At 39.3% G+C, this 18,135-nt stretch overlaps 4 protein-coding genes across 4 annotated transcripts in view; 2 read left to right on the top strand and 2 right to left on the bottom strand.

The window, feature by feature from the left end:
- abcg5 (ATP-binding cassette, sub-family G (WHITE), member 5) overlaps positions 1 to 2,743 on the top strand; it is a 12,831-nt gene extending 10,088 nt beyond the window's left edge. The window contains exons 10-14 of the mRNA XM_003438434.5: positions 318 to 456; positions 593 to 666; positions 868 to 979; positions 1,103 to 1,215; positions 1,552 to 2,743. Of these exons, the coding sequence (XP_003438482.1) occupies positions 318 to 456; positions 593 to 666; positions 868 to 979; positions 1,103 to 1,215; positions 1,552 to 1,736 (623 nt within the window). The 3' untranslated portion in view covers positions 1,737 to 2,743. The remainder of the gene's footprint in view (positions 1 to 317; positions 457 to 592; positions 667 to 867; positions 980 to 1,102; positions 1,216 to 1,551) is intronic.
- Positions 2,107 to 9,366, bottom strand: dync2li1 (dynein, cytoplasmic 2, light intermediate chain 1). Its single transcript, XM_013271873.3, has 13 exons — positions 9,210 to 9,366; positions 8,978 to 9,104; positions 8,860 to 8,894; positions 7,861 to 7,930; positions 7,462 to 7,550; positions 7,057 to 7,246; positions 6,368 to 6,436; positions 6,161 to 6,238; positions 5,944 to 6,023; positions 5,377 to 5,447; positions 5,125 to 5,222; positions 4,916 to 5,008; positions 2,107 to 3,013 (listed from the first exon to the last, which is right to left on the bottom strand). Exons 1-13 carry the CDS (start codon positions 9,221 to 9,223, stop codon positions 2,951 to 2,953), a joined length of 1,077 nt encoding a protein of 358 aa, XP_013127327.1. The 5' UTR covers positions 9,224 to 9,366; the 3' UTR covers positions 2,107 to 2,950.
- Positions 9,367 to 9,419: 53 nt separating this feature from the next.
- Positions 9,420 to 12,506, bottom strand: lyrm7 (LYR motif containing 7). Its single transcript, XM_013271875.2, has 5 exons — positions 12,353 to 12,506; positions 12,152 to 12,224; positions 10,667 to 10,737; positions 10,150 to 10,231; positions 9,420 to 9,974 (listed from the first exon to the last, which is right to left on the bottom strand). Exons 1-5 carry the CDS (start codon positions 12,368 to 12,370, stop codon positions 9,904 to 9,906), a joined length of 315 nt encoding a protein of 104 aa, XP_013127329.1. The 5' UTR covers positions 12,371 to 12,506; the 3' UTR covers positions 9,420 to 9,903.
- Positions 12,507 to 13,004: 498 nt separating this feature from the next.
- hint1 (histidine triad nucleotide binding protein 1) lies at positions 13,005 to 15,142 on the top strand. The gene is made up of 3 exons (XM_003438303.3): positions 13,005 to 13,175; positions 14,582 to 14,686; positions 14,854 to 15,142. The coding sequence occupies exons 1-3, from the start codon at positions 13,065 to 13,067 to the stop codon at positions 15,016 to 15,018; spliced, it is 381 nt and encodes a 126-aa protein (XP_003438351.1). The 5' UTR covers positions 13,005 to 13,064; the 3' UTR covers positions 15,019 to 15,142.
- The last annotated feature ends 2,993 nt before the right edge of the window (positions 15,143 to 18,135 follow it).

The raw sequence follows: 18,135 nt of genomic DNA on the forward strand, positions 1-18,135 counted from the left end.
ATCATCATATTTTTCCCAGTTTAATGCAGAGTTAAAAACTGCAAGCAAAACAACATTAAGTCTTTTATACATACATGTGCATGTGCACAATCGCTCAGCATTATCATATTCCTTGAATAAGCAGTCTCAGATTTGGCAGGCATCAATATTTGACGGTATTCATTTATCTTATTTATATCTATTAAATATACTAAAGTTATTCTTTAAAAAATAAAGGAATAGGGTCGGGGGGCTTTCAGATTTGGTTGATTTTATATGGAATGGTCCAGAAGTTACTTTATTCTTTTTTTGCACCACTTCTGTTTTTATACTCACAGTCCCAGCATTGCGAGCCATCAGTGATCAGGAGAGTCAGGATGGACTCTACACTAAATGGCAAATGTTCTTGGCCTACATCTTCCACATCCTGCCCCTCAGCATCCTGAGTGTCTTCATCTTCACCTCCTTCCTTTACTGGTTGGTCATAAGCTTGATGTGTTTTTGTGTTGGTGGTGGAAGAAGCACATTTATCCACTCAAGGATTTATGTTTCATAGTCATCAATGTCTCTCCTGTGTGTCTGTGTGTTTGTCTCTGCCTTGCTTTGCTCTCAGGACAGTGGGGATGCATCCGGAAGGTTTGCGCTTTCTGTGTTTCACTGCTGTAGTTCTGGTGCCGCATGTTATAGGTGAGCCAATAAAATAAAAGGGTAAAGTGCTATTTTTTGCAGCACATATTAACCTGTTCGACATCCTGTTCCCATGAATTTCAGTGCTTTAAAAACACTGGGGCACAAATGTGCTTTAAAAGCATTTAATAGCCATGTTTCCACTGTCTTTATCTTTTAGCTGCACATATTGATATGTTTGTTTTTTTCCACTCTCATCAGGTGAGTTGCTGACTGTGGTGCTACTAGGTGTGGTCCAAGACCCTAACATGGTCAACACTGGAGTGGCTCTACTCAATATCGCAGGGATAGTGGTGGGATCTGGCTTTCTACGGTAAGATATATGCTTAACTTTATGCTTACAAAACGTGTGATTTAGAATTTATTGAAAATTAAGGTATAATAATGCTAACTCTCAGGACATATGCTCACTTTCCTCTCCTCTTCTTTGCAACAGGGGCACCCAGCAGATGCCACAGGTCTTTCAGTGGCTCAGTTACCTGACTTTCCAGAAGTACAGCTGTGAGCTGCTCATAGTCACAGAGTTTTATGATCTCCAGTTCACATGCAGTAAGTTCATTTTTAACATGGGATCATCCTATTCTAGAGGGAATGCTATTTTGTTAATTTACACTGTATTACTAAGAACACTGGCATTGACCAATGTCATCAGTGCTTCTGCGAGCAGTGTAGAGGATAAAGCTTGAAAGATCATTAGAAATTACTGATTTCAATTATGTCTTACATTTGATCTTTCTGCTATTGGTCCTTTTAAGACTGATTTATAAAGGATGGGTTCAGGATCAGTGGTCAAAGTCACCCAGCAGCACTTACAGTCATTTAGACTAAAAGACACTTTCAGAAAATGAAATCTCTTAATACTTTTTTGTGTTTTTGTGATTACAGATAATTCCACATCTTTGCCGGGAGCTTGTGTGGTCACCCATGGCAATCAGATCATTGAGGAGGGTTATCCTGGCGCGCTGTCCCGATACACACTAGACTTTGTTCTCCTCTACGCTTTCCTGCCTGCTCTGCTGCTGCTGGGCATAATTAGCTTTAAGATCAGGGACAAGGTTGTGCGTCACTAAGCCCACAAACACGGCTTTGTGGGTAAAATCTTCTTTTTAAGTTAAGCTTATAAAGCATTTATGTTATGAAATGCACTATTCAGAGATGACCTACACCCACCACTTTATTAGGCACACTGTACCCTTTTTGCTTTCTTGATAATAAAGGGATGGACATTTTCAGCAATACTCAACAGACTATTTAAATGATGGTCACCTGGTAGCAGCCCAAAGTGTGGGCTGCTACCTCTGCTATAAGACAGGAATCATGTTTAGTTTTTTGTTGTTGTTGCTGATTATGCAAATGTCATAGCAGAAATCCAGACTTTTGGTGAGTTTTGTGTGATTTGTACCCTCGGTTTCTCTTTTCTAAGCTGACTGGAGTGGCACATGGTGCGGTTTTCTCCCACTGAAGCCCAACTGCTTCAAGGTTTGACGTGTTGTGCATTCAGAGATGCACTTCTGCTTACCATAACGAGTACTTATTCGAGTTACTGTTGCTTTCCTGTCAGTTTGAGGCATTCTGACAATCAAAAAGCCATATTTTGTTTTTTAGACCATTTTTCTTAAACCCAAGAGATGGTTGCGCAGGAAAATCCTAGTAGATCAACCTGCCTATCTGGCACCAACAACTATGTCATCATCAAAGTCACTTAAATCCCTTTTCTTTCAAATGCCCGGTTTGAATTTCAATGTGTTACGTTGCTACCACGTGATTATCAGATTAAACATTTGCGTTAACGAGCACTTTAACAGGTGTACCTAATAAAGTGGTATTATAGGCACTTAGAATAAATTTTTTTAAGTTTAAATGTTTACATTTGATGCACGCCATGTAGTACAGCACAGTTCATCTCTGTTCACTGGGATGAGGCCATATACATTAAAACACTTAAACATCTGCAGATGTTCTGTAAACTACTCGAAACATGTTACCTGAAAAATTTGCATGTTTATGGCATGTACAGTTTTCTTGTGGTAACCTTAACCCTAGTACCACTGATGGCCGGGAAGAAAAAAAACATAAACTTGTTTGTTTTGTTTGAAGAACAAACATTATTATTGGTAAGCCAAAACTATATTTTTCTTTTTAAACTTGATTAAAATGTCAGCATTTATTTATATAATTACAGAAAAGTACAACAGAAAATATAATAAAAAAGTAAACAAATACAATATATATGCTCTATGTACATTATAATATGTTGTATGTGTGTAATAAAGCAGATGATATCTCATGTCTCCAGCTCTAGACCTTTCCATGATTTCGCTGCATTCCTTTTATACTGCTCCAACTCCTGAAAAACAGACAGATGTAACACTTTTCACATATTACTGAGGCAATACAAGAAAAACAAAACAGTGCAGGTAAATGCAAAAACACACTGCAGTGAAGAAATACTATAGACTAAATCTGATGATGCAGATAAAGGAAGGTTCCACTAAAGGCAAACCTTTTCAATCTTTTCTAATTTTACTGTTAGGAATTTTTTGGCGTATCGAGTTTGAGATGCGGCCCTCGGGTTTTTTCCAGCTGAACATTGCACGTCTGACCTTGTTTGACTCCAGGGACGACTGGCACACACCTGAATGCTCCGCACATGGAAAATGCCAAAGCCTCTACGTCTACAGGGGCGCTCACACCTCTGAGCAGTACTGTGAAACTTTTTACTGGAAAACTTTTTTTTTTACATCAGTGTAAATGACCACAAGACGCTGAAGACACTAAACTACAATAAATACACATTAACCAGGGGAAAACAGAACTATAGTTAATTAGCTTAAAACGCTTAAGATTGGTGTTTATTTGTATTCGTACTGAACTATGCATTTATATATTTTACTGCAAACCTAAATTCATTGTGTTGTCTCTCAAATAAAGAGGTCATTTCTGACTACCATGATCTCTTAAGATTCCTTTTTTTAATCCAGACTAGAGGGTGCTTTTTAATAAAGGAGTTTCTCAAGACTTATTTGGAATCAACCTTTAGCCTGTTTTTCTACTGAGTTCTCAGACCATACAATGGCGAGTGAAACGACGAGCGCCAGGTGAAAGTCAGTCAGCGATAACAGCGGGTGATTTGGGTTTGTGACTCCATCAGGTTACTGCAGTTCAAGTTCCAGAGTGGCACTATTGCAGGCAGGAATGAAGACAGCTAATCTCTAAGTTTATGACCACAGGATAAAAAGTTACAGCCTGTTCATTTCAAGACAGAATCACTACTACAAACAGACTACTGAAGGACAAAGGGTTACTTTGGAACATTAACCTTCTTTAAGATGTCGAACGAGTTTCTCTATTTGTAGATTTTGTACAGCTTACACAGTTTTTAACTCTGTTACCCCCACCAAACAGGCCATGTCATTCGTTTGATTTGTCTGTTTGTTTAGCTGTGGGCTATGCAGAATTACTCAGAATGTTATGAACAGATTTGCATTGAATTTTTACCACAGCTGGACCCTGGAAGGCAACAATGCAAATCTGGATTTGGCTGCAGGAATTTCTGGAGGATGTTTTACCATTGGGAAATGGAAACATTAGACATCACATGATATCTTTGCAAATTCATATAAAATTGAAATAAGGAAAATCGGATAATGTCAAACTGAACTAAAGCCAGATATCCTTCTGGATCCAGAGACTGAAGTCCTTCTATCATTTCAGCCTTGCAATTTCAGACTGCACTGTAACGTACTGCAACGTATGCTGCTCAGTTGTTTGTTAATTGCCCCTTGGGGATAAATAAAGTCTTCTGATTCTGATTCTTAATAGTGTTTCACAAAAGAAACATACGATATATTTTTATTCTAACTATTAATATATTATATATTAATGAGCTTTTGTATTTTTGTATCCCGCGAGCTTGTCATTTTAAGCAGGGTTATTATTTTATAAACACACATATCTTAACAGCCTCTCTTATCTGCTGCCATTATGTCTAATCTCTTTATCAAATGAAACCGTGCTATGAAACAGAAACTTATCGTCTTCATTTTGTGTTAAATGCTTTAGTGATTTATTATCTTCCTAAATACTTGCTACCCCTCAGAAGGAGGACAAAAGTCAGGGTCACGAATCTGAGATAAGTGAATGGGAATGAATTCTGATTACCACTGATTAACCACCGTACTGCCAACTCATGAGTCAAGAGACTTGACTGCAGTAGGATTGCAATGCAAGCACTTATATAATGCATTACCTGGTCTTTCTGGGCTCTCATGGCATCAATCTGAGGCTCACTGTACTGAGGATCTTTGGCTGGATCCTTTAGCTCTCTCTGCTCACTTGTACTCTACAATGACAAAGTTGTTTAGATGAACAGATGCTTTTAAATAACGCAAAAGAAAAAGTAGTTTGTCTACATCAGTTGGATTTTGAAGACAAACATGTTGCCAGAAGCTGAACTACCTCTGGGGGGAAGACACGCTCATACACTTTCTTCCAGAGGTCTTTTGGATTTTTAGCATGGAGAGACGTTATATCCACATCGACAGTAGGTGGGGAACCTATATTAACAGATTTTAAATAAAATATCACACCGAATGTTAAATAAAAGAGGGTGGATTTAAAGGAGATGCTTTGTTTCATCACAGAGTTTTGTAGTTTATTTAAAACTTGAAGACATTTCTACTTTTGGCTACTGGGGGGCGCTGTGCTCACCTATTTGACCGAAGGAATCAGAGCCTGCGGGAATGATGAGCGGCTTGAGGGGGTCAGAGGAAACAGTTTTCCTGATTACAGAAAAAAAAGAAAAAGAAAAACAGTATTACAGCTAAAACATTAACCAACAGACCTCTAACATAGACAGCATTTTACATTTTTTTAGAAATACTCAATGAGAGCAACACACATTTTCCCTTCAAGAAACAATGACAGTTGATTGTAAGTAGCAGCCATGCGCCTTTTAATGCAATATCTAATACCTCTATCTTAAACAAAGGTAAAGATTATAGACTTTTGAGTGTGTATATCTATCTGGAGCTGTCCCATCACATGATTATATAACTAAAGTGAATATCTTAAGCTCACACTGTTTATGAAAACCTTTTCTATATCATACAATTTTTATACAGTACAAAAATGTAAATAAATCTGAACTGAGACTGTGAAAAATAGTATTATCAAGCATTAGTGGTAACATTAAAGTAACTCTATTGAAACTATAATCTAAAATCAAAGTCCATGCCCATTACTGCTTTGTGTTCAACGTTGCTTTATCCTCCTCACCCTCTCTCCAAACCGAAAGCCAGGTGCAAGAAGAAGCTCTTGGTTTTCGATATAAGGCTCTCTGATTTGATGCTAGTGAACTAATCAAAGCATTAGGAGACACAAACACAAATACAAAGCGGTGGTTAGAGAAAGCAAACTATAAGAAATATATGAAAAAGTGCAAAATTATTTGTTAAATACAAATGTGTTGCAGGAGCATTAAAAGCATTCTTACAACGAGAGAGGCAGCGTAGTAATGAGCAATAAAACGCAGTGTTTTACTGACAACTTTCTTCTTGTCAGAGTCAAATTCCTGAAAAGCAGATGGAAAAACTGGAAATCTTTTATACAAATATTACTGAAATTTATGATCTAATAATAATTCTGTGTACACGTCTTTTTTAATAAATCATTTAAAAAGAGTACAAATAGTGTGTTTTACCTGGAAGATGTCGTACTTGCTGCCGATGATGAGCAGAGGAACAGGAAAGGGACTGATCAACTCTCTGTCCTGCTGACAGAATCACAGTTAACTCTGGAAACAGCACCAGCCTTACACACTTTTACACTTTTAGTTGAGATTTGCTTTTGTTCCCTTGACAATAAAATATCTATTTTCACCATCTTGGTTCCATTTGTCAGGTCGATGCACATTTTACTTTCTGACATTTGAGTGTTTAGAAAGCCAGAGGCATGAGTAGTTCATGTAAACACTTTAAATATGCAACTTGTTACAGATGCCTCAGTGCACCAGCACATTTACCCTTTGATAACTGTTTTTTTTAATCATCCTTATTAATCTGCTGTCTCTTTGTGCTGCATCCCTTGTGCTGATCGACTGTAGAGGCTCACCTGTATCAACATAAACCCTGAGGAGGCAGAGCTGCCTTTTCCCTCAGTGCTTTTTACAGTCTAATTTATTATGTATTAGCTGTGATGGAAGTTACTTATGATCCTGTTCTTGGTTACATTAATTTAGTTTAACGATATTAGAATTATTAGATAATAAATGGTTATAGAAATTTGTTTCATCTCACATGTTGAGTTCCTTTGAGACGTGGATTTAGAAATTGTAACACAGCTATAAAATTTCTGTAATAAAATGGTGTGTGTAATGAGACGAGGTCTTACAGGATAGTCTTTAGGTAAGACACGTGCTGCTGAGTGGCTGGGAGTCTGGTGTTTGACTCCGGGTTTGGATTTCTGTACTTGGGAGGAGGTTCTCTCTAGGTGAGCCTGTGCAGCCTGCAGTAGCTTCTCCATTGTTCCCCACAGAGCATTGGGTTTAGACAGGTCCAGGACGAGGATGACTGAGAGACAGCTGAACAAGACAGGAAATGAAAGAAGGTTTTCCTCTGAGGTTCAGACCAAGAAAACATTCTTCTTCTCTACTGGCATGACATTGCTGTTCAGGAGATTCAGATTATAAAGATACAAATAATAATCTGAACAGAAAAGATAAATAACATAATTCACACTGTGAATGTGTCAAATACTGACCCCTATTCAAAAGCAGGACGTTTGTAAGAGACCTACCTGATGCTGACAGGAGTGATGGGGATCTGGACAAGGTCTGACAAAGAGGTCCCTCCTCCCAGCTCCCATAGGTGGGCTATGTCTTTGGGCTGAAAGAAAAATATAACAGTTTTATCCTGAAGTTACATAAACATCCAGTGCAACCCTAACCCTCTATGGCTTGTTCCACATTTCAGCAGCATTTATTACCAAGAACTAAAATCTTTACTTGCATAATGAGCACATCCTGCCACATAAGTACACAAAACGTACTCTCTAATGTGGTCAGTGTGCTGAAATACTGGAAGCAAGTTCCTTCCTATTAATGCAAATAAAACATATACAGGTGTATAACCACATTTGTATTCTCATTTTTAACAGACTAAAGCAAAGTGTCCAAGACTAAAAGGATTTACTTACCGTGTTGTGTCCTCGTGCTCGTCTGCCAAAAGTGTACTCCAAGGCCAGAGTTGGTTTGGATAGTTCATCTCTAGTAGAAAAAAAAAAGAGTGTTTATACAAAGTATGATTTCATGAAACTAACTTGTGCTTTTGGTTAAATATTTTACAGTACCTCATTCATGTGTTTTCTCTAGATCAGCAGAGACACACTACACTTCCTTCTGGCCTTCTCTATATTTCTCTATTAACACTCTTAAAGCAAACGGCAAATCTGTAGAGGTCATTCTAGACATGAGCCATACTGCTGCTCCCTGATCATCACCCGTTTCCTGAACCAAGCTTAAACTCTTTCCTATATCTTCATGGTATGGCTTAACAACTCTATCCCTCTGTTGTCACTACAGCTCTGCACATCACGCTTGTTCTTGAAAATCACTACACTTCTTTTCCATTCCTCAGGCATCCTCTCACTCTCCAAGAGTCCACTCTTAGCTCACAGCTGTCATCACTTCCTCCTTACTAAACTGTCCTCCTCTCTCTCATTTTCTTCATTCATTAGCTCTTCACACTACTTCATCTCCTCAACAGTCTCTCATCATTCATTAGTACACTTCCTTCCAGCTCAGTCTTGCTGCCAAGCTAATTTTATTTCCTTAGTGCCGAGCCTCACATAAGCCTTTCCTTCCGTGAGGCAGATCTACATGCCTTCCCAACTTTTTATATGTTAACCACTCCCTTTGAATAATTGCCAGCACTCCCTCATCCCACCACCAGGTACTCCTTGTTTTCCTTTCTTATGTCAATAGGATACACCAAATACTTTCTTGGCAGTCTCCCTTAGCACTTCAGCCATACAAAAGCTTTGCCAAATATTGACTGTAAAAGGTTCAGCTTTAGCTTTCGTGATCCAGGCCTGTTTCACTTTGCATGGTGTAAACTGCCCCTGCAATGGGTCTGAATAGTGAATATGAAGAGGGGTTTAGAGCACTCTAGTCTGCCCGGGCATCATCATACCAACCTGTCCAAGCACCTGAGGAGAATGGACGTTTTGCCCTGAAAAATAAACGGATGTTAATTTACTCAGTACAGTAACAAGATACAAGGGCTTCCGTGTAAAACCAGTGACCCCCACACACCCCAGCTTTGCTCCCCATCAGAAGCACCGTCCGCTCGTTCACAGCCTCTCCACCGTCCCCGTCCTCTGCACCTCCGCTCTCCCGGCTGTGGACCTCCGCCGCAGCCAGCTCCCATAATGTGTCCGAGCTGACCCATACGAGACGAGACGGGACGAGTCGGTCGACAGAAACGATATTATTATTACTGTTATCACGGTAAACAGTTATAATGATAAAATACAGTAATTCTCACCTTATTTTTGGCATCGAGATCGATGGTTAGCGAAGGCTACACAGCTAATAGGAAGGCTAACCGTTACAAACGTTGCCAAAGCAACGGCGCGTTTTGATGACGTACCATCCTTCGTTTCTAATGAGCATTGTGGGACATGTGATTTTACGCATTTAGACTATAAGCTTGTAAAATAAATTTCCATATCTACAATCTGCTATATGCCAACAATGTTTTAAATTACGGTACCCTTTATTACAGATACATTTCACACAGAGGTTTATACAAAGGTTTTCACAGATAATTTTTTTTGCAGCTTTAAAGCAGAGCTGATTTTTTGTCTGTGGTTGTAACAACAAATTAAGTCTGGGACACTCTGGAAATACATGTAGTTAATCAGATAACAGTTAACATTTTTTACAGTACCAGCAAATTTATATGTTCGCTTTGTGTGATTCAATCATATGAAGAAGCCAGCAGATAATGTTTCAATTACATTTGATAACATGCTGTACACGAAATGACACAATCCAGTTTTCCCAGCACAGATTCCTTGAAACAGAAAGAAGTAGATCCTCGCTGAATCAAAAGTGTGGAGATGATCTTTAATTTTATTATTTTTTAATGCTCCTTCTATAAATCCAAACTGAAGATTAAAGGCAACAAATAATATATAGTCTCTTTCCTGGTGATCATGAAGTTATCAAATGGTTTGTCACGACTTTTCCCTTGGTTTGTCACAATAGGGGACGTTTTCTAGCAGAAGGTCCTTTCTGGGTCGAAGCACTGAGGGTGAGGAGAAAAAAAACAAAAACAAAAAACACAATCGTATCATTAGAGGAAAAAAAATCATTAGCAAGTATATGCATTATGATCCTTGATGTATGAGTAATCTTTGCATGCACATGCTACTTCCTTAATAAAAAAAAAAAAAAAAAAAAAAAGACAAATCATGTCATACACAGCCTATTTTCTGCTACATGTTCCATTTGCACCACACTCTGTCGAAGGACGATATCCACGTCTGAACCCACTTTAATCAGCTATAAAAAAGTAAAAGAAGTAGAAGTGAAATAAAGTAAATTTTATTTTCAAATATCAAAATGCTTCACAGTAAAAATGCTAGAAAATCAAAACTAGTTTAAAGAGGCTTTAGATGCTTTTTAAAAGAATCCACAGATCTCAATCTAAATTATTTCCTTTAATTGGAGAAGTAGCAGCCCAAGTCTTTTTTTCCCCTTTTCATGGTTATTCATCCCAGTGGGAAACAAGAGGATGCAAACTGTCGGCCTCAGAAAGTATGAAACGTTTTAGATCAGCTCTGACTGACATGCAGTTTTGTGTTCTTATGATGAATGCAATTAAATTCAATTTAGATAACATTTCGGAATACCTGCAACCCCAAGATGAGAAAAGAGGTGTTAAAAGATGGCTGTTGTGGCGAGACTCACTTCGATAATAACAAACAGACACTGTACCTTCTGGATGTTTTCTTCTGACGTTTCATTTTTGTTTTTCCGAAACTCCTCATTGATCTTTAATCGTGCAGCTTTGTAGAAGAAAACAAACATATTTCGAGTCACCTGAGCAATTCTGCAATTCTAATTTGACTTCACAGCAAAAGGCTCAGAATAAAGGTTTCATTACGCTCATTAGATGAAAATAAATCTGTCCAATGCAACCTTCCTATTACTCTGTGTACATGCTGCTATTACACATGGCCATCATTACTGATGTAATCCAGATGATTTTCACATGTTTATCAACCATACAATGCTAAATTACATCAAATATCTGTTTACACTGTAAATAAGAACAAGAAGGTGGACATTTTATGCTTTAACATTTGGGTGAAACATAATATAACACGGAGAGAGTCTTGATGTATGCTCACTCATTCAGGTAAGGAAATCCCAAAAAGTTGATCTGGACATAGCGTTTTCAGTGGGAGAAATGTTTTGTAACTCATAGATGGAGAACATGACATCAAGAAGGCTCTGTAAATGTGGTTATCCCGGCTGGACATATGTCAAAGGTGGGAAAACACCTAAAGAAAGATCCCAGTGATCCAGGAGACAAGAAGGACAAATACTGCCTAAGGGATCACTAAGGTTTCTCTCTTGTGTCTCATGAGTATCGAAAAAGACTATGGGGTCTATTAACACCTATAGGCCAGTGGACACTCTTTCAATGATGAGGATGTACACAATCTGGACAGGGAGGAACACTGGTTTGAATGGAAAGTCAAGGATTCATGTGAAAAGCCCTAAGGGCACATCTTTTCCCATCTTACAATGCTGTAATGCTGCTGTACAATGCAAATTGTACTCATGGGTGAGAGTACATTCATCATTGAGTGATGAAACGTTTCTACCAATGAAAATGCTACATCCAACTGAAAAGAATCAACTTTTTGGAGTTGATGAAAGAGGTTCTTGTACATGATTTCCCCCAAAAAATATATATACATGACTTGGTGTAAGTCATGTAGCCAGAGGAACAGTGAGGGAACCTATTCAGAATGATTTTCAAAAGAGGAAGGCCATTCAGGAGCAGAATTTATTTAAAAAATTTCAAAAGGCTTTAAGTATTTTTTTTTAAATTATTAATAACAAAAATAAAATTTGGTGTAGAATATTATAATGCTGTGCATAGGATATGAACAAACTCAAATTACTTTGACTTTTCTAACTTAAATTGGTAACTGAACTTGAACAAAGACGTCTGGGGACATGGCATTTTAGGCGATTTGTCTAACAAAATCAGTGATAACTGAAAATATAAATCATTTTAGGTATATATACATTTTGTTAATAGTAGAGAAAGGTTAATAATATAAGACACGCTCATGGGACTCATATGACACCGAACATGAGTCATTTGATGAATGCTGAGCATGTGTTCACTCATCTCCTGTTTGATAAGCATTAATTATCAGTCCAAGATACTGCTCACAGACTCACCTGTCAGTGCTCTGTGATCATCTTTGAACACAGCCATCCTGGTCCTGTGTAGCGTTTTAAAAACGCCCAGAACCTGCATTCACAAACAGGCAGCTTTTAGAACAGCTGTGAATGATACTACCAGTCACCTGCAATTTCAGGTAACATGCAAGCAACGTTGCAATAAAGGTATTTAAAAACACGATAATATCCCTTACTAACCTTCAAACGAGTCCCCATGTTGCCTTCTTGTGTTCACTTCCGATGTAAGGAGACGTCACATATGTCAGAGCCCAATCAGAGCCGACGCTGGAAATGAAGCTGTGTTTGTAGCCAATGAGGGCTCAGAGTAGTTTCACTGAGCTACTAATTCAATTGAGAACGCCCTCTCTCTGGATTTCCCCTTTTTATAGGGGGCACTAGTGAGCCATTCTACTTTTGTGCTGAGAGCTCCCTTCGGACACAAAAGTGCAAATGCTGTGGTGTATATAATCCATTTCTCGGATATTTTACAGGTTTCTGTTGAAGTAAAAAAAAACTTTCTGGAAGTATTGACGGCACCATGAGTCACTTTTATGGCTACTGCCGTCTTGAATAGGGGAGTGAAGCTAGCAGCTAGAGAAATTTTCTAACAGGTTCACGACTCTCGTTTTATTTAAAGTCGGGTGTATTATCGAAACCGTGTTTGCGAATAATACACAACGTAGTAAGTTTTTAAATCTGGAAGTAGGTGTAAATAATTACTTTCACCATTTAGCTTCGTCCACGCTTATCCACTGAGGGTAGTGCGCCCTCTGCTGCCCCTCTGTCTGAATTGCAGCCGGTTTCTGTACAGTGGCATTAACAGGAATTGGAGTGGCTCTCATCATAGATCGGCTCTGATTTTAGTGACACTGGAAGCTGCGCGGGGGAGCCGTGGCTCATCTGCGTCAACATGGCTGATGAAACAGCGAAAGCGCAGACCGCCAAACCGGGCGGAGATACGATATTTGGGAAAATTGTACGCAAAGAGATTCCTGCCAACCTAATCTATGAGGACGATCAGGTATGCGTTCATCACTTTGATTCACGAGGACGTTTAAAGTCTGAATGTTTCCCATCGTGGCTGCCTGCAGGAGGCGTTCAGCTAATGCTAACCCAGCGTTGCAGAAAGGCTGTTTTTGTGCTTACTTGCATTTAAAAATGCTGCAGCAGAGCTTGCAGAAATCATGTAATGAATCAGAAGAATCTTCAAGATTATTAAATATCTCGACAGCCTTCTTGTGCACGCTTTTGGTTTCGTTCTGCATGCCATCATGTGTCGTTGCTCTTGTCATATTTGCTGCCACTCAGCGTCTGAAGTTACAGACAGTTGGCTTTGCACCAAGAAGTAACAGGGTTCACTCCAGTGCTGTTTGCAGACTCGTTAAACATGTAGCCGCTGCAGGCTAGAGCAAGACAAGGAAAATGAAAAGGTGAGGTTCCTACAATAAAGCAACCAAGCAACATCAAGTGATTTGCAGCAGACATTAGTGCAATGGGGAATCAAAGCGTTAAAAAAGCAATATTTATTTTTATTTCTAAGTTTTGGAACTGCTTTGTATTCCCAGTGTAATGAGCTGTAGCTGATACCTCCAGATAATTTATGTCTGTCATATTTACAGATTCCACATTTTTGTACGCCTTAAATGCAACAAAAATATGTAAACATTGTGTCACATTAAAACTTGGGCTGTGCCACTAGTTGGATTTTAGTTGTGATTTTGTCGGAGTCGACATACATTTGTTGTTGTGCCCCATTCTGCTTTCTTTGATGTGTTTCAGTGAGTTGTGACAAAAGGATAGCAGCAAGATTGAAAGGGAAGGTTTACAAGATGATAGTGAGGCCTGCTGTGATGTGGTGTTTGGAGACGGTGGCACTGACAAAAAGGCAGGAAGCAGAGCTAGAGGTGCAGATGAGATTTTTCACTGGGAGTGATGAGGAGGTACAGAAATCAGATGTAGTAAAGGAGGGCACGCAGAGGGTTGGTGTGACAGAGGAGGATGCTTGGAATAGGGTGGAGGCAGGTTATCTGCTGTGGTGAAGAAAATGAGAGTGACTCATGATCATCTGATTTAGAGCTGAAATTACAATTAAAGTTGATGGAAATTAGCCTAAAAAAGACAATTTTATTCCTGTTTTTTAAAGTTTAATAAATCTGTTTTTCCAAAATGTGTGTTTAAAATTTTCAGTATTGACCAAATATTCATGACTATGATTTTTGACATAAGCAAGCAGCCTTACTGTGTTTAACTCAAAATACTGGGGTGTGCATAACTACATAAAAATATGTAAGTACTATTAAGACCTGAGTTATTATCATTTTTTTAATTATATTTTTAGTTTTTGTTTTTCAGCTAACTTTCAGTTATTTCCAATTTTGATTGTGCACAGTCTAATTCTGTTTTCTAATTTCTTGCTTTGGCTCTCAGTGTGTAGCCTTCCCTGATATCTCACCTCAGGCTCCCACTCACATCCTTGTCGTCCCAAAAAAGCCAATTGTTCAGCTGTCTCAAGCCGAGGATGATGATGCTGCGGTAAGTATCATTTTTATGACTTTCGCTTGTAAAATAAACCATAAACAATCTCACACAATCATTTCTCTTGCATATTTCTATCATTGACCACTAGGGGGAACTATTTGCCTTTTTAATACTTCAATGCAGGGTGTATTTTCAACTCATTCTTGCTGTGTGTCTGTTAGTTGTTGGGCCACATGCTGATTGTTGCAAAGAAGTGTGCTCAAGATGCCGGCCTGTCCAAAGGCTACAGGATCATCATCAATGATGGGCCGGACGGAGGCCAGTCGGTGTACCACATCCACATCCACGTTCTCGGTGGGCGCAGTATGGGGTGGCCCCCTGGCTAATGCCCAGCTTCCAGCACCCACCATCCAGCCATGCATGTTCACATCTGTTGTCTGATTACCAGTGCTGTTAAATCTGATCGAGCCAAAATATATCTGTGGAAATAAAAGGCACATCACAACACCACTCGTGCTCTCGTCTGTATTATGACCAGTGTTGGGTAAGTTACTTTAAATTAGTAACTTAGTTACATTACTAGTTACTTCTCTAAAAAAGTAACTCAGTTACTTCAAGTTACTCGTTACTTTCAGAGTAACTAGTTACTAGGGAAAGTAACTTTGGTTTTACTCAGAATTCTCTTGTTAATGTGTTGCTTCCGTAACTGGATACCAGCAAGGTTCCCAGTCTTCTAGCTTGCTTACTTGCCACAAGTGCACTGTGCCACCTACCAATAGAAAGGAAAAAATAATGTGCACATTTCCACAAGAGAAATCCCACGCCTGGACCGTCGTTGACCGCTGCATGATTCTAGCCTGCTTTTTACATCCAACACAAAAACTGCAGTCGTGGTGCTTTTGATTGTACTCAGAACTTGGAAATTCTGCCTTCTGAATACGAAGATGTAGGTAACACCAGACTGCAGATGAGCTGCATACAGAGCTGGACTGGGACAAAACAATCGTCCCGGGCATTTTGACTAGAGACCGGCCCACCATTATAGGAAAAATCATAAAGCCTTTGAATGAAAATAAACACTGTTGTGACAGTGATGTACACTGTTCTGATGGTATATATGTATCAATCTATCAATTGTTTGTTGTAAGACTCAGATAATTTTTTTTTTTTAAAGCGAGACATTTTAAATGAGAATAAGAAAGAAAAGTATTTCCTTGTGCCCCCCTTTCCCTGTTAATGCCCTACCTGGCCCCCTGGCAACACTTTGCTAGATCCGCCCCTGCACAGTTACCAGCTGTCAGCTACGTAGAAAAGGATCCTGGTGTTATTTGTCTCTCAGAAACAGTTCATAACTTCCCTTCAACTCATCCATGTCACCTAAAAGGTAAACCTGTTTCTCCATCACCTGTTCAGCTCTGATGATTCAGTAAGGACATCTCCTGGTTTCATCTTCATGTTTTCCTCTCACCAGATAACCAAACCAATATCATGACCAGCAGCTTTACAGCTGTGGCTCCAGCAAACATGAGCTGATACTAGAAATTAATATTAAATAAATTCTAACAACAGCTGACCAAGCTTAAACGTGCTGCTGTTGTTTAACGCGACATCCGCTGGTTTCCTCTTTCTGGCGCAAAGTGGGCGATAAATAAACAAGAGAGAAAAGCCGATCAGCTGATCATTGATCAGTTTCGTGATTGAAGTAGAAACAGGAGAGAATGAGAGAAGAAGAGGCAGCTGTGCAGCTTCAGCTTTGTGTCTTTTTCATTGTAGCTGAAGTCCGGGACAAACTGTGTTCCTTTTCACCTCAGTACGAAACACATAATATTTTCTCTGAATACCAGACGATTCTGTTTTTTACGGGACGGTTGGCAACTCTAATAATTAACCGTATGAACAAAATAAAGTTCAACATCAGTAACATAGCACCCACACAGCTGTATAGAAACTCCGTCATGCTAGCTAGCACGCAGTACGAAAATGTCAGCATACCGAAAATAAACTCCACGTAAACTTGGTTTATATCTGACCCAGATAGACTGCAGGTCATAACTTCTTACCTGAAGTTCAGTTCACCTGACACGCGGACCGGCGGCCGCTTCGGGTCTCTCCTCTTGCCTCCACTTTCCCTCATCCACCTGCTGGCTTCCACCACTTGCTAATGTTATTGAATCTGTGGAAGCTCCGCGATATCCACCACACGAAGTAACGAGTAACGAGCCTATCTAAATCCCAGTAACGAGTAACGCGTTCCTGGTTTTGGCATAGTAACTAGTTACCGTGCTCGTTACCACAATAATAACGTAGTTACTGTAACGCGTTACTTAATAACGCGTTAGTCCCAACACTGATTATGACTGACTACAACTAGTAGTTTTTCTTTGCCAGCATTAAAGGAATTGTTTTACAGCACTCATTGGATTGGTCCCAGGTCTTCCATAAACTGGAAATTGCTGGAACACCAGTATTACCGTCTTGAGAGCATGCCAACCAAGTAAAAAGCCCCTGCCTCAAAATTGACACCTTCAAGCTCGACTGAAATCCGCAGCTGCCCACATGTACAAGCCAAAAATCCTTCTGGAGAAATGTTTTATAGTCAGATGAGACAAAGATCAAGATATGTGGACAACCATGACTAAAGGTATGTTAGGAGTAAAGGTGAGGCTTTTAAACTTAAGAATACTGTATGAACTGTCAAGCATGGTGGTGGTAGCACCATGGTTTGGAGCTCTTCACTTTAAATTAACAGTTAGAAGGCTGAAACTTGGACACAGGTTTTCCAACAGGAGAATGATCCCAAACTGGTTTTGAAATGGATTTCATGGGCTAACATTACACTTCTGAAATGGCCTTCTGAAGTCTACACTTAGAAGCACAGTCTGTCAGGAAACCACCAAATTTACCCAAGAGTGGTCAAATATCTGGCTGGAATCATGCCAGAAGCTTATTAATGGCTGCCAAAAGCACCTAGCCAAGGTTCAAGTTGCTAAGGAACATTTGTTCACAAATTAGCGGGAGTGTATTTGAGCTTCTGTGTATGTTTTTGACCCTGTGTGGATTAGAGAAAATCAAAAATAAGTTCAAACTCGTGCATCCAATTCTTGTTCTTTAAAGTCATTAAAGATGCTGTACAATCGCTCCACCCTGGGAAAAACAAAAAACGATTCAAAGAAATGATTAAAATGATGATGCCCATGATGAGTGCATGCAAACCTGACCACAACTGTAGCTCTTGTGGTTGAAAGGAGTGCAGCTGAAAGGTTGAGGGATCGTTCCTGCTCAAAATGGGACTGTGGGACGGTTAGAGTGTGGGTTTCAGCTTTCTTATAAACCACTTTCCTAGACAACATGAGTAAAGTCATCTGTCACAGGAAACCAAGGGGGGGGGAAAAAAAGAGAACCAGTCTGAGTTTTAGATCAATAGAGTGATTAAATCTTTGGGCCAAAATAAAACATGCCCTGACTAGTTTCAAGGTTAAGAAAATAGTTTTGTGTTATGCTTA

The sequence above is a fragment of the Oreochromis niloticus genome, linkage group LG13 (genome assembly GCF_001858045.2).
Source record: "Oreochromis niloticus isolate F11D_XX linkage group LG13, O_niloticus_UMD_NMBU, whole genome shotgun sequence".
Lineage (NCBI taxonomy): Eukaryota > Metazoa > Chordata > Actinopteri > Cichliformes > Cichlidae > Oreochromis > Oreochromis niloticus.